This window comes from Loxodonta africana, chromosome 9 (assembly GCF_030014295.1).
Source record: "Loxodonta africana isolate mLoxAfr1 chromosome 9, mLoxAfr1.hap2, whole genome shotgun sequence".
NCBI lineage: Eukaryota > Metazoa > Chordata > Mammalia > Proboscidea > Elephantidae > Loxodonta > Loxodonta africana.
Genome location: NC_087350.1, coordinates 79114467 through 79129232, shown reverse-complemented (window position 1 = coordinate 79129232; position 14766 = coordinate 79114467). Strand labels below are relative to the sequence as shown.

At 43.7% G+C, this 14766-nt stretch overlaps 1 protein-coding gene across 1 annotated transcript in view; it reads left to right on the top strand.

Annotated features, from left to right (window-relative positions):
- The window catches only part of TMOD1 (tropomodulin 1), an 84516-nt gene that overhangs the window by 25105 nt on the left and 44645 nt on the right, over positions 1 to 14766 (top strand). The window contains exon 3 of the mRNA XM_064291704.1: positions 14305 to 14461. Within this exon, the coding sequence (XP_064147774.1) occupies positions 14305 to 14461 (157 nt within the window). The remainder of the gene's footprint in view (positions 1 to 14304; positions 14462 to 14766) is intronic.

Below are 14766 nucleotides of genomic sequence, written 5' to 3'. Positions count from 1 at the left end.
TCTGTCTTCTGGTCCCACTGACCCCCTGCCCCAGCCCTGCCTTCTCTCCCTTCCTCAGGCTGGCCTTCAGCCTCCCCAGAATGCTCCCTTTCCCCATCATTCCCTCCTCCTTACCTTTGCTTGCAGGGTGACCTCTTGGGCCTGGAAGCCCTTGCTCCTCAAGTCAGAGTCTTCGCATGTTTCAAGGCCCAGCTCCTTCACCCCTCCCTTGGGAAGCCTTCCTGATACTTCTTCCTCCAAGAAGCAGCATAGCACCTCCCCTTCACTGAGGATGCTAAGCGGTTTCCCTTTTGATTTTAACATTTTTCATGAGGAACTATTTAAACACATAGGAGAGTGCAGAATATACCTATGTTCCCGTCAGCCAAATTTAACAAATGTTAAAATATTGACTATTTGATTCAGATCGGACTTACAAAAAAATCACTATAGGTAAAGTTTAAACTCTGCCTTCCTACCCTCAATCCCTTCCTCATCTCTCCTACTGTCCTTAATATTTTCTACCTGAGAAACAGCAAACTAGGCACCCATTATGTCAGGTAGGTGACATAAATGAAGGAAGAGGGACCAGTTTTTCTGAAGCGTATGGCTATCTTCATTCATCTTCTGCTCTTACACTCTTGAAAGAGATGTGGATGTAAGAATTTTTCACTTGCCACATAACTTTCCAGGGAGAAAAACAATAGCACTGCCAACGATAAATGGTAACTTACTCTTGACCTCTGTGTCAGAGACAGTAGGGAGTGGCAGGGACTGTGGCAAACAGAAAATCTCGTGTTTGTCCAAAGGCCATTTGCCATTCATTGGCACTGAACATTGCCAGTGTGAGAGTGCAGGCCCAGTATTGCCAGATTGTCTAATTTTTCAAGAGATGCTGGACATCTGCATCTTTTATAGGCTAACTGCCTGTTTTTAAATGTTAGCAGCTCATTCAAATGCACAGACTAGATAAACCCAGTTTCAGTATTAGATTGGACTGTAGGCTTCCCAATTTGTGACTCTGGTTCTGCTCCATATGACAGGTTTTAGTTTTTCTTTATATATATATAGTAAATATGATTAGATATATGAAGAAAAGCTGGACAACGAATAAGGAAGACTAAAGAAAAATTGATGCCTTTGAATTATGGTGTTGGAGAACAACATTGAACATACCATGGACTGCTAAAACAAGAAACAAATCTGTCTTGGAAGAAGTACAGCCAGAACGCTCCTTAAAAGCGAGGATGATGAGACTTTGTCTCACATACTTTGGACATGTTATCAGGAGAGACCAGTCCCTGGAGAAGGACATCATGCTTGGTAAAGTAGAGGGCCAAAGAAAAAGAGGAACACTCTTGACAAAATGGGTTGACAGTGGCTGAAACAATGGGCTCAAGGATAACAACAGTCATGAGGATGGCGCTTTTGTTCTATTGTACATAGGGTCACTGTGAGTCAGAACTGACTCGATGACACCTAACAACAACAGTGTATGAAAACCACCTAGCCTAGTGCCTGGCACATAAAAAAAAAAAATTTTTTTTTTTTTTTAGCAGGTGCTTAATAAATGTTGCACGTGAACATATGATTGTCCAGTAGAATCTAAGCTTCTTAAGACTTGGAACCACATCTCATACCACCATAGATCTAAGGCAGCCAGGTATAGTTGTCCATTACACTCCAGGAGACACTGTTTCTCAACTCCAGGAGACACTGGTCACGTAGACTAGAGAGTAAATAGTGCCTTGGAGTTGTGAAGTGCAAAACCTGCACAGCTTGCCCTGACAGAGTACCTCCATAATGAGGTATCTATTAAGTTGAATGGAAATAAACAATTACGTCCAATCGTGATAAAAATGGTTAGTAATAAGCTGCTTTTATATGGAGTACAAGCCTTTATTTTGAGATTTCAAGCTAGCAGGGGCTTTAGAAGCTTTTTCTCAGATGGGAAATCCAAAGCCAAGGAGCACCAGTACCCTGTTTTGTGGCCTCACAGTCCTGGCCTGAGAACCCAGGTTGCCACTTAGGATGCAGTCTGGCTCCAAGTAGCAAAGATTCAGAATAACATCTGTCAGGTAAAAGTCCAGAGGTAGGCAGTATAGGGCTGGCATGGAGCTCTGCTCCCTACATACCCCAGCGTCCCAGGCTCCTTCCAGCTCACCTTTCTAAGTCAATTTTTTTTTTTAATTCATAAAAATTTTCCAGAGATTATGCGTTACTGTATAGAGGCTGGTGAGTCAAAAGAGATTGGCAAACATTGATCCAGTTAGCCTCTCTTTTGACAAATATGGAAATGGCATTAGTGTTCTGTGTGTGTCCGTCACAGTCCATATGTACACACAACACTTAGAAAATCACTTAAAAGTATTCATTTTTAAAAATATTTTAAATTGTGCTTTAGATGAATGTTTACAGAGCAAATTAGTTTCTCATTAAACAATTAATACAATACTGTTTTGTGGTATTGGTTGCCAAACCTGCAATGTGTCAACACTCCCCCGTTCTTGTCGTTGGGTTCCCCATTTCTATTCGTTCAGCTTTCCTGTCCCCTCCTGCCTTCTTGTCCTTGCCCTGGGCTGGTGTGCCCATTTAGTCTCCTATATGTGGTTCAGCTACATTTAGGATTTTTTTTTTTTTTTAATGGGCCTGCTTAATCTTTGGCCGAAGGGTGAACCTCAGGAGTGACTTCAATACTGAGTTAAAAGGGTGTCGGGGAGCTATACTCTTGGAGTTTCTCCAGTCTCTGTCAGACCAGTAAGTTTGGTCTACCACCTCACCTTTCTGCCATTCCTAGGATATATGTAGCCTTCATCCTCCTTGTCCAAGCTGGTGGCCACAGTAGCTGCATTCCAGACAGCAGAATAGAGGAAAAAAGAAAAACAAGAAAAAAGAGAAGAAGAAAAGCCACAATCTAGGTGCCTTTTAAGAAACATTCCAGATATTGCCAACAGGCATTTCTCATGTTATTGCCCAGATCTTAGTTACGGGGTTAACCTAGCTGCAAGGGAAACTGGGAAATGCAGTCTTTAGTCTGCATGGCCATGTGCTGAGCTAGATGGTGAGTGTGCTTTTATTCCTGAAGAAGGAAAGACTTGATATTGGGGACAATTTGGAGTCTGTCACTCTGAGTTTCCAGTTTGATGGCCTGATGTTCCACTCTGTTGAAGGCACTGAGGTGAAATGAGAGATATTGGCAAGAATTTAACCGACAAATCCAAGCCCCAAAGAAAACATTGCAAACCTCTCACTCTCTAGGTTGGCATTTCTCAAAATCCCCGTCAAAGAGCCCTGGTCCCATCTTGAACATCCCTTACTCTTGAAAAAAACACTTGTCATTGAGTCGACTCTAACTCAGGGCAACCCCATGTGTGTCACAGTAGAACTGTGCTCCACAGGGTTTCAATAGCTGACTTTTTGGTAGTAGATTGGCGAGCCTTTCTTCTGAGGACTGCTGGGTGAACTCAAACTTCCAACCCTTCAGTTAGCACCTGAGCATTCTTACCATTTGCACCACCCAAGAACTGCCCCCCAACACTTATGTCTTTCACTGTGTGTCCTTCCCCCCCCCAAATCTCCTTGAAGATCAGTTGGGTGACCCAGCAGACAGCTTGGGGCAACATATGGTGTTGGCCTGAAGGGTGTCCACATCATTCCATCCTCTTCCCAACTGGAGCATCAGTGGCGTGTGATTCTGGACAATTCAGACCACATTTACTTAGCACCCGTGCTTGGTCCTGAGGATCTAGAAAAGACTAAGCTACATCTCAGCTGGCCTTTGAGGGGCATCCAGTCTCCTTGGAGAGAGATACAGACAAATAGATGTGCTCCGAGACAAAGTAGGATGAGCATTATATAACAGCTGGCCAGATGCCATAGGGAGTTTGGAAAGAGAATTGCCAGGTCAATGTGGGAAGCACTGCTAAGGCTGAACAGGATGCCAAAGGGAGGGACTCTAGAAGACGAGGGCAGAGGGAGGAAGGATGGAATGGTGGGCAGAGGCCACAGCCTGAGCAAAGGCCTGGTGGTGTGAGAGTGCTTGGCGGCTGTGAAACGTGGAGCACCCCAGAGAGGCTGGAATGTGGATGGCTTGAAGAAGAGAAGAGGATCAGGAGGCTAGAGAGGCAGCAGTAGGCTGTGGCCAAACCGTGGAGAGCTCTGTGCCTGGCTGATGAATTTGCTCACGATTCTGTAGGTCAGTGACGGCGCTGAGCATTTCTGAGTGTGTTGGGAAGTGAGCCATCAGATATGTATGTTGGTGAGGTCTGTCTGGCTGCTGGGAGGGAAAGGCATGGAGGTGGAGAGGCTTGAAGCAGGGAGACCAGCCAGGAGGTTGCTTTGATGGCGCCAGCTTGAACAAGAGTGGTGCTCATGGAATGGAGACATTTCTGGTCCCTGCAACCTTGGACTTACCCAGACTCCTTTCCCAGCAAGCCATGCCCCCACCCCATGCCTTAGCCTGTGCTGTGCTTTCTGTCCCCCTGAAATGCCCCGTCTCCTCCTTGTCTTCACCTGGCCATCTTCTCTTTGACCCCTAAGACTCAGCTCAGGAATCACTTCCTCCAGGAAGCCTGAGGCTGGGTAAGGTGCTTACACTGGTCTTGTATCTTTCCTCTAGCTCTGAACTTTATGGAGTAACCACCAACAACAACCACCAAATGGTATCAAATTGATTTCAACTCATGGCAACCCCCTGTGTGTCAGAATAGAACTGTACTCCACAGCAGTTTTCAATGGCTGACTTTTTGGAGGTAGATCACCAGGCATCTCTTCTGGGGAGCCTTTGGGTGGACTCAAACCTCCAACCTTGCAGATAGCAGCTGAGCATATTAACCATTTGTACCAGCCAGGGATTCCTTCTATGGAGCAGGGATCACAAGTTCATTGTCTCAGGATGCCCAGGGCCCAGCACACAGGACTAGGACATTTTCTCTGAGAGTGAGGCAGAACTGGAGAATTAGGAGAAAGACAGGAAGGGGAGGTTTGGCCTCACCTTCGACTTGACGGCAACGGGCTTGCCATGGACACCGAGGAGACATGGGCTGTGCTTTTATGACCAATCTGCCCCACCAGAAACAATTGCTGGGCTTGGGCCATAGGGCTGCCTGTCGACGTCAGCACTAATGCCCTATAAAGCTGACTAAGAGAAGGAGCAGCTATTGAGTTTTCCTAGCCCTGCAGCAGTCAGGGGACCAAACCAAAGGCCTGGATCTTTCTGGAGAGAAAGAGAAGAGAGGAAGAGGCCCGGGGTGTACATGTGGGGGCAGGATGGGGGATGTTTGGAGAGAGGAGGGCATTAGAGGTTCAGATCCCCCTTGTCTCCTTTGTGCCTGAAGTCGAGATTCTTTGACCAGGGCATGAGTGGGGTCTCCTTGCCCCTTTGCTTCTACACTCTCAGCTTAAGTCCTCCCATGTGTGATAAGAAATTGCCATCTCTGATGGAGCAGGAGAACAGTGGGATGCAGACCTCAAATTCTCGTAAAAAGACCAGACTTAATGGTCTGACTGAGACTCGAAGGACCCCAGAGGTCACGGTCCCCAGACTTCCTGTTAGCCCAGGACAGGAACCATTCCCAAAGCCAACTCTTCAGACAGGGATTGGACTGGACTATAAGACAGAAAATGATACTGGAGAAGAGTAAGCTTCTTGGCTGAAGTAGACACATGAGACTATGTTGGCATCTCCTGTCTGCAGGGGAGGTGAGAAGACAGAAGCTGGCTGAATGGACACGGAGAATACAGGGTAGAGAGAAGGAGTGTGCTGTCTCATTAGGGGGAGAGCAACTAGGAGTACATGGCAAGGCGTATATAAATTTTTGTATGAGAGACTGACTTGATTTGTAAACTTTCACTTAAAATCACAAGTAATAAAAAGAAAAGAAAGTGCCCCCATTGAATGCAAAGCTCTCCAGCTTTGTGATCTGCAGCAGGACCCGGAAGCCGGGTCATTAATGCTGAGACAAAGCATTCTGTATCAGAAAGGGCCCAAAAGGACAATGATTTTTACATAAGTGAAAACAGACATGGCAGATAACTGCGAAATAAAATTCTAAAAAATGTTTTTTGGTCAAATACTTTGTAAAAGGTGTTTGGGAGACTGTCTGGGCTAGACAACATTTTGGCCTGGCCAGGGGTAGTGGGGGGGGGGAGGGGCTAGGGGTCTAGGGCATGTTTAAGTTAAATTGTTTGAAATAGGAATGGGAGAGAGGAGTCAGGGGGAATTTGAAGAAGATAAGCCTCCTCATTTCATTCTTACCCCAGGCCAGTAGTAACTCCATGCCTCTGGGCCTCAGTTTCTCCATCGGTAAACTGAGACTAGTTTGATAAGGAGGCGAGATCAGTCTTCCTAATACTTGGAGTGTGAGCGTGGTTCTCACATGTGTCACATCCGGTTTCCTGGATCTGTTCCTAGAAGAAGGCAGCCAGGTGGGTTGAAAAGCTTTCTGTGGCTTGGAAAAGAGTTCTGGGCTCAGTCTAGTGCCTGTCCCTCGGCAGGACCCTTCCGCTTCCTGGCCCTTGGCTTCCTCCAATATCCAACGAGGAGGTTGTACCACATGGTCACTAACCGGCCCTTTCTCCACTAAGGAATTGTGTATGGTTCAGAAATAGACCTGGAACCCAGGACCAAGGGAGGCACATTTGCATTTCTTCTTAAAATGTGTTGCCTTTCAGTCAATTCCGACTCATAGCGACCCTATGAGACAGAGTAGCATTGTCCCATAGGGTTTCCAAGGAACGGCTAGTGGATTCAAACTGCCGACTTTTGGTTAGCAGCGGAGCTCTTAACCACTGAACAACAAGGGTAGCAATTTATTTGAGAAAGTAATAAAACTGCTTGTTTTTTGTCATTGTGAAGAATCGAGGTAAGGGACATTTTATGTATGCTTAGCTGCCAATCGGAAGATACTCATATCAATCCTGGAGCATGCTAATTGTATACAGTGCCATCTGTATACAAACTCAGGTCCTTGGCTGCATGGCTAACAAGCTGTGTGACTTTGGGCAAGTAATTTCAGTTTTCTGTACTTTAGTTTCCCCAATTGAAAATGTAAGAACTGGCCTAAAGGACCTCTTAGGGCTTTGCAGCTCTGATCTTCTGAGAGTCTGTGATTGTTTTAATACAGATGTATGTGTGTGTGCATGTGTTACGTGTGTGTGTATGTCTGAACAACCCACCCTAGCTGAGCTGCGATGGCTTCTCACGTAGCCCTAGCTATCTATAGCAATGATAATTGTGTAGTTACTTGATATTTGGCCTTACTAGCACCTGTTTGCAGGGTATTAGGACCCTAACAGCACAGTTAAGGATCAAAGTTTCCATTGTCTTTTGGACAACTGGACTTCAGAGTGTGGTTGTGAGCATTAGACTAAGACGCTAGCCTCTCAAGCTGCATATCCGCATTCCAATTTTACAACCTTTAAAAAGAAGTCACTGTTTGAGAAAACCAGGAGTAGGGAACTACAGGAAGAGGTTGCCTCATTTTTCTCCCTGCGATTGTTTCCAAGAAAATGTTCAATTGTAATGTGTTTTTAAATAAAAATTCTAAATTAAAAATCCATTTATATACCTCTTTGTTCCTCTAGCCCAGGGCTTAGTATGGGCAGGATGCTCGGTAAATATTTGTAGAATAAATGAATGAATATCTTGACTTTTCTGTACATGGAATTTTAGCAGAACGGTAGCCCAAGGGTTGAGTTTGGCCTCCAGATGTGTTTTATCCTGCCTGAACACTGTTTTAAAAATGGTTTAATTATTTGCCAATATTTAAAATCAAGAGACTTCACACAAAAATTGGCATATCTGCCACATTCTCACATGGCAACAATGTACTGGAGCTGGGTAGTTTGGGGGCATGAAGGCTCCAGTGTGCCAGTCTCTCCCACTCCCAAGTATTTAACATCTATAATTTTAGTCTACAATCTACATCTAGAAATCCTCTTCCTTAAAACCAACACTAACTTTCCTACTGGAAGATGATAAGATCACCCAGGCATTAGTCCCTGCCCTCCTCACACCAGTACATTTCCCGTTGTAAGGGCCTGAAGCTTTAATCAGGATCCTGGATAACAAAACTTTTCAAAGCAACTCTAACCTGTAACCAAGTTGTCTTCAGGGTAAAAGTGTATGTGTGACGTGTGTACGTGAGTATAGATTCCGTTAATGCAGGAATTGATAATGATTCTGGAGGAGAAAAATTGATGCTTCCCTTTGAACTAATTATAAAGAAAGCACTTTCCAAGCAAATTTACCCTGTGCGCGTTTTAAGACTGAGAGAATGATGCTTAAATTCCTTAAAGGTTATATGGTTCCACTTGCCCACAGGCACCATGCAGGTAATTTATAGGCCAATGATATATTATTCTTTGCTATTCAGTAAAGGAGACACTCCTTTAGAATCTTAATTACCATGTGTTTACTGAGAAAACTCAAAAACTAAAAAAAATTACATTTTTCCTACATCTGCTGTAATTGAGATTTTCTCTGATTTCACTCTACTTCCCCCCATTCACCTTCTATCTCCCAAAACCAAAACAAACCAAAGCCATTGCTGTCAAGTTGATTCTGACTCATAGCGACCCTATAGGATGGAGTAGAACTGCTCCGTGTGGTTCCTAAGGCTATAATCTTAATGGAAGCAGACTGCCACAGCTTTCTGCCACCGAACAGACTGGTGGTTTTGAACTGCCAGCCTTTCTGTTAGAAGCCAAGCGCTTAACCACTGTGCCACTGGGGCTCTCCCCATCTCCCTGGTGACTCCGAATTTGAGAGATCTTTGTAGAGTCTTGACCTAGGTTCTTAGCACACAGCCTGGACACATAATACTCTCTCGGTGGAAGTTTGTTCAATGAAAAAGAAATGTAGGCATGAGAGATACATTTGTACACACACACACAGACACACACACACTCACCAAATATCTGCTGATAGAGTCAAACACCAAATGGTTGTGGGAACCTTCTCCTCAGTTATTGGATAGCTTGAGTCTGAATGTCAATTTTAAGTTCTAATCAACATGAGAGATCCAAGGCAGTATTTTCTTACCCATGGAACTTTGCCATCACTAATTTGTATCATAAACCACATCAACAGGATACCGTTTTAGACTTTGGTCAGCTCTAGCCTGGTCAGTCGTGACATTGTTGTCACCCACTGTTCTATGAACATGAAGAACCTTCTATCCTTAGCATTCCATGGCCAGTTAGTCATTGCATTAGCCATTTTTATGATTTTCCCTAAATAACATATTCTGTGTTTCTAATAACAGCTTTATTGAGATATAATTCACACACCATACAATTCACTTATTTAAAGCATACAATTCAATGGTTTTTAGTATATTCACAGTTATGCAACAATTACTGTAATTCTAGAATATTTTTATCACTTTATAAAAGAAACCCCATCCCCATTAGCAGTCACTATCATTTTCTCCAAGGCTTCCCAGCCCTAGGCAAGCACTAATCTACTTTCTGTCTCTGTGGACTTGCCTATTCTGGATATTTCATGTAAACGGAATCATACGACCTGTGGTCCTTTGTGTCTGGCTTCTTTCACTTAGCATAATGTTTTCAAGTCTCATCCATATTGGAACATGTATCAGTACTTCATTCCTTTTTGTAGCTAATAATGTTCATTTTATGAATATACCACATTTTATTTATCCTTTCATTTAGTTGATGGACATTTGAGTTGTTACCATTTTTCAGCTATTATGAACAATACTACTATGAACATCCATGTAAAAGCCTTTGTGTGGGCATGTGTTTTCATTTCTCTTGGGTATATACTTAGGAGTGGAATTGCTGGGTCATATGGTGACTCTATGTTTAAACTTTTGAGGACCTGCCAAACTGTTTTCCACAGCAGCTGCATCATTTTACATTCTCACCAGCAAACTATGAGGGTTCCAATTTCTCCACATCATCACCAACACCTGTTCTTATCTGACTTTTTGATAATAGCCATCCTAGTGAGATGAAGTGGTATCTGCTTGTGGTTTTGATTTACATCCAGGGTCGCTATGATTTGGAATCGACTCGACGGCAATGGATTTGGTTTGGGTTTTTTTTTTTTTTTTGATAATTTTTACTGTGCTTTAAGTGAAAGTTTACAAATCAAGTCAGTCTCTCACATAAAAACTTACATACACCTTACTACATACTCCCAATTACTCTCCCTTCAATGAAACAGCCTGCTCCTTCCTTCCAGTCTCTCTTTTCATGACCATTTTGCCAGCTTCTAACCCCCTCTACCCTCCCATCTCCCCTCCAGACAGGAGATGCCAACATAGTCTCAAGTGTCCACCTGATGCAAGTAGCTCACTCCTCATCAGCATCTCTCTCCAACCCATTGTCCAGTCCAAACCACATCTGACGAGTTGGCTTCGGGAAAGTTCCTGTCCTGGGCCAACAGAAGGTTTGGGGACCATGACCGCCAGGGTCCTTCTAGTGTCAGTCAGATCATTAAGTCTGGTCTTTTTATGAGAGGTTTGGGGTTTTGGGTAATGACTAATGATGTTGGGAAACCCTGATGGCATAGTGGTTAAGAGCTATGGCTGCTAACCAAAAGGTTGGCAGTTCGAATTCTCCAGGCGCCCCTTGGAAACCATATGGCACAGTTCTACTCTGTCCTATAGGGTCGCTATGCCCCTGTCCTATAGGGTCGCTATGAGTCAGAATCAGCTCGACAGCAACGGGCTTTTTGTTAATGACGTTCAGTATCTTTTCATGTACTTATTGGCCATTTCTGTGTCTTCTTTGGAGAAATGTCTATTCAAATCCTTTGTCCATTTAAAAAATTGGGTTATCTTTTTATAGTTGAGTTGTAATAGCTGTTTATATATTCTAGGTGCAAGTCCCTTATCAGATGAATGAACTGTAAAAATTTTCTCCCATTCTGTGGGTTGTCTTTTCATTTTCTTGATAGTGTCCTTTGAAGTGCAAAAAGTTTTTAATTTTGATGAAGTCAATTTAGCTACTTTTCCTTTTGTTGCTTGTGCTTTAGGTGTCACATTTAACAAACCATTGTCTAACCCAAGACCGCCAAGATTTATGCCTATGTTTTCTTCTAAGAGTTTTATAATTTTAGCTCTTACATTTAGGTCTTCGATCGATTTGAGTCATTTTTTACATAAGGTGTAAGGTCATAAGCCATTTTTGGAAACAAGTTAAAATAAATGATGAAGAGTTTAAAAGATACATTATTACTAACGGACCTTAACTACTATAGTCCCCATAAGACTGAGTCCAGCACAACTAGATGGTGCCCAGCTACCACCACCAACTGCCCTGACAGGAGTCATAATAGAGGGTCCCGGACAGAACCGGAGAAAAATGTAGAACAAAATTCTAACTCACAAAAAAAGACCAAACTTACTGGTCTGACAGAGACTGAAGAAACCCTGAGAGTATGGCTCTGTGACACCCTTTTAACTCAGTTCTGAAGTCACTCCTGAGGTTCACCCTTCAGCCAAAGATTAGACAAGCCCATAAAAACAAAATGAGAGTAAATGGGCACACCAGCTCGGGGGCAAGGGCGAGAAGGCAGGGGGGCAGGAAAGCTGGTAATGGGGAACCCAAGGCTGAAAAGGGGAGAGTGTTGACATATCGTTGGGTCAGCAGCCAATGTCACAAAACAATATGTGTATTAATTGTTTAACGAGAAACTGATTTGCTCTGTAAACCTTCATGTAAAGCACTATAAAAAAAATTGTTATCTTTGCTTTTAATTGAAAATCATGAGATGTTTCATTAAGCTTTAATGGAAGGAAAATAAGCTTTGACTTCTATCGAGGCTGCTATTCTCAATATTTACTTTAAAACTCTGATAAGCTAAGAATTACTAGAAAAGGCTTTTGATGTTTTTATGTTTTAAACAACTACTTTCAATAAAGATTTAAATAAATAAAATTAAATTTTAATGTGTTATGTAAATAATGTTTTTGACATACATTATAAACTTTTTTATTTCCATATTATAATTATATGGACTTTGGTTTAACACAGTGGTTCTCAAATGGGGGCCAGTTTTGTCCCACAATGGACATTTGGCAATGTCTGGAAGACATTTCTGGTTGCCACACTGGGGAGTGGCAGGTGCTACATGCATCTAGTGGGTAGAGGCCAGGGTTGCTACTAAATAACCTATAATACACGGGATGGCTGCCCACAATAAAGAATTATTTAGCTCAAAATGTCAATTGTGCTGAGGTTGAGAAACCGTGCATTAATTAAGTCAGTGGCCACAATCATATAGATTTGAAGAAGGATGAGAGTGTGCAAACCCTCTTCCTCTCAGTTACAACGCAGTGGGTTTCTCCCATCACGATGGAAGCTGCAAGGAGTCCTCGTAAAGCCAGTAAACCAGTTGCCGTCAAGTCAACTCCAACTCATGGAGATCCCATGTGTGTCAGAGCACGGTCTTCAATGACTGATTTTGAAAGTAGATTGCCAGGCCTTTCTTCCAAGACACCTCTGGGTGGACTTGAACTTCCAACCTTTTGGTTAGCAGTCGAGCACATTAACCATTTACACCACCCAGGGACTTCTGCCTTCACATGCCTGATCTCATTCCCCTCTCAGAGGGGCTTTCAGGAAAGGACCTGGAGTTTGTGTAACTGAGATGTGCGTTTGATGGTACAAAGGAATCCTCTCCAATTTAGGCTATTTGGGGGTACAGCAAGAGCTTAGATGAGGTGCTACACACGTCTGCCCTCCAGATATCCTCCGAAGCTCTCTGAATGAAAAGCAATAATTAGAAATAAAGATTAAACCCACCCTTCAAGTCTGAACAAGGATGCTGATTTTCTATATTTGCCCCTGAAACCCTTTGGGCAAGTCTTTCCTTGCTCTAGTCCTCAGTTTCTCGTTGAGGTCAAGGAGGAGGGTGCACTAGATGATTTCCAAGGATCTTTGCAGCTATAAGCTTCTTTGAATTGCTAAGGTACTGGGGCTGCGTTAAAGTGAAGCCCATGTGATTCGAATCTACCCTAATTAGGACTCCGGTTAGTAGTAAGCCCACACAGAAGTCTGCTCATGTTTGAAGAAGAGAATGCAGGGATTGGTTGATGCTATCTTTCTTGGGAGACCCATCTCCAGGGGCGATGTTCAAAATATTTAACAACCAGCACAGCCGAGCAGGGACCAGTCAGGAGGGGTGGCAGCTGGGACCAGCGCTCACAGCCTAAAAACATGCCTTGCCCACCCTGTGGTTCTGCTCAGCCTTTCTCCTGCCTTTTTTTTTTTTTTTTGGCTCTGCTCCTTCCTGCCTTATTCTGCATCCAGGACCCTAACTCGAACTCTTTGGCTTCTTTCCCCTCCAACCGCTTTACACACAACTGCTGTTAAAACTCCATGCATCCAAACACCAACTTAATAGGAGTTATCACTCAGCAGGTGCTCTTTGAGGGCCCCTCTGTGCTCAGGGTCTGAGGACGGAGCCCTGGTGACACGGCGGTTAAGAGCTTGGCTGCTAACCAAAATGTCGGCAGTTCGAATCCACCAGCTGCTCCTTGGAAACCCCGTGGGGCAGTTCTACTCTGTCCTATAGGGTCATTATGAGTTGGAATTGACTTGATGGCAACAATTTTTTTTTTTTTTTTTGTTCTGTGCTCAGCACCAAGCCAGCTGCCCTGTTCCCTTGCCCTCTTGCCTTTAAAACCATAGACATGGGGAAACTAGGCAGATGATGAGACCTGAGTCGTCCCGTAGCTCTGCCCCTCATCTGCTATGTAATTGTCTTCGTTCTCCAGCGCTGCTGTAACGGAAACACCGCAAGTGGAAGGCTTTAACAAACAGAAGTTTATTTTCTTGTAGTTTAGGAGGCTAGAAGTCTGAATTCAGGGGAAGTCTTTGTCTCTCTGTCGGCTCTAGAGGAAGGTCCTTGTCTCTTTTTGAGCTTCTGCTCCTGGCCGATCTTCATGTGGCTTGGCATCTCTCTTCCCCCATCTCTTCTTGCTAGCTTGTGTTTAATCTCTTTTGTATCTCAAAAGAGATTGAATCAAGATACACCCTATACTAATCCTGTCTTGTTAACAGAACAAAGACAACCCATTCCCAAATGAGATTATAACCACAGACATATAGGTCAAGATTTATAATACATATTTTGGTGAGGTCACAATTCAATTCGTAACAGTGACCTTGGGTGAGTCTCTGCCCTTCTCCAGTTCATATTCCTTACATGTAAGAAGTGGCACTTGGATTGAGCAAGCTCTGAGGTCCCTGTTGTTCAATGATGAGTTTCTACAGAAAGGCAAGTCTTCAGCAGCTGACGGCTCTCTCTGTCTGTCTCTCTCTCCCCCGTCACCACCACCTCCACTGTAGAATGCATTGCTGCCTGCAGGCCTGAGGCAGAAGGATCAGACCACCAAGGCGCCCACAGGCCCCTTTAAAAGAGACGAGCTCTTGGATCACTTGGAAAAGCAAGCAAAGGAGTTTAAGGACCGAGAAGACCTGGTCCCCTACACAGGGGAAAAACGAGGTATTGCACAACATTGCTTTTGTTAATACAGTAAAACCTGCAAAAGCTGGAACCTATGTAAGACAGAAACCTGTCAGAAAAGGAAAACTAAAATATTTCCCATGAAAATGAGCAATAGAAAAGTGGTTAAGACTATACCCTGTCAAAGGCAAAAAACTTGCAGGATTTAACAAAACAAGGCATTATATAGACTCGTTGAGTTCCAGCTTTCGCAGGTTTCGCTGTATGTTATTCCCCATGCATTCATTGAGTGCCAACTGTCTGCCGGGCCCTGTGTTGGGCCAGATGTGACTGGACCTCCTTGC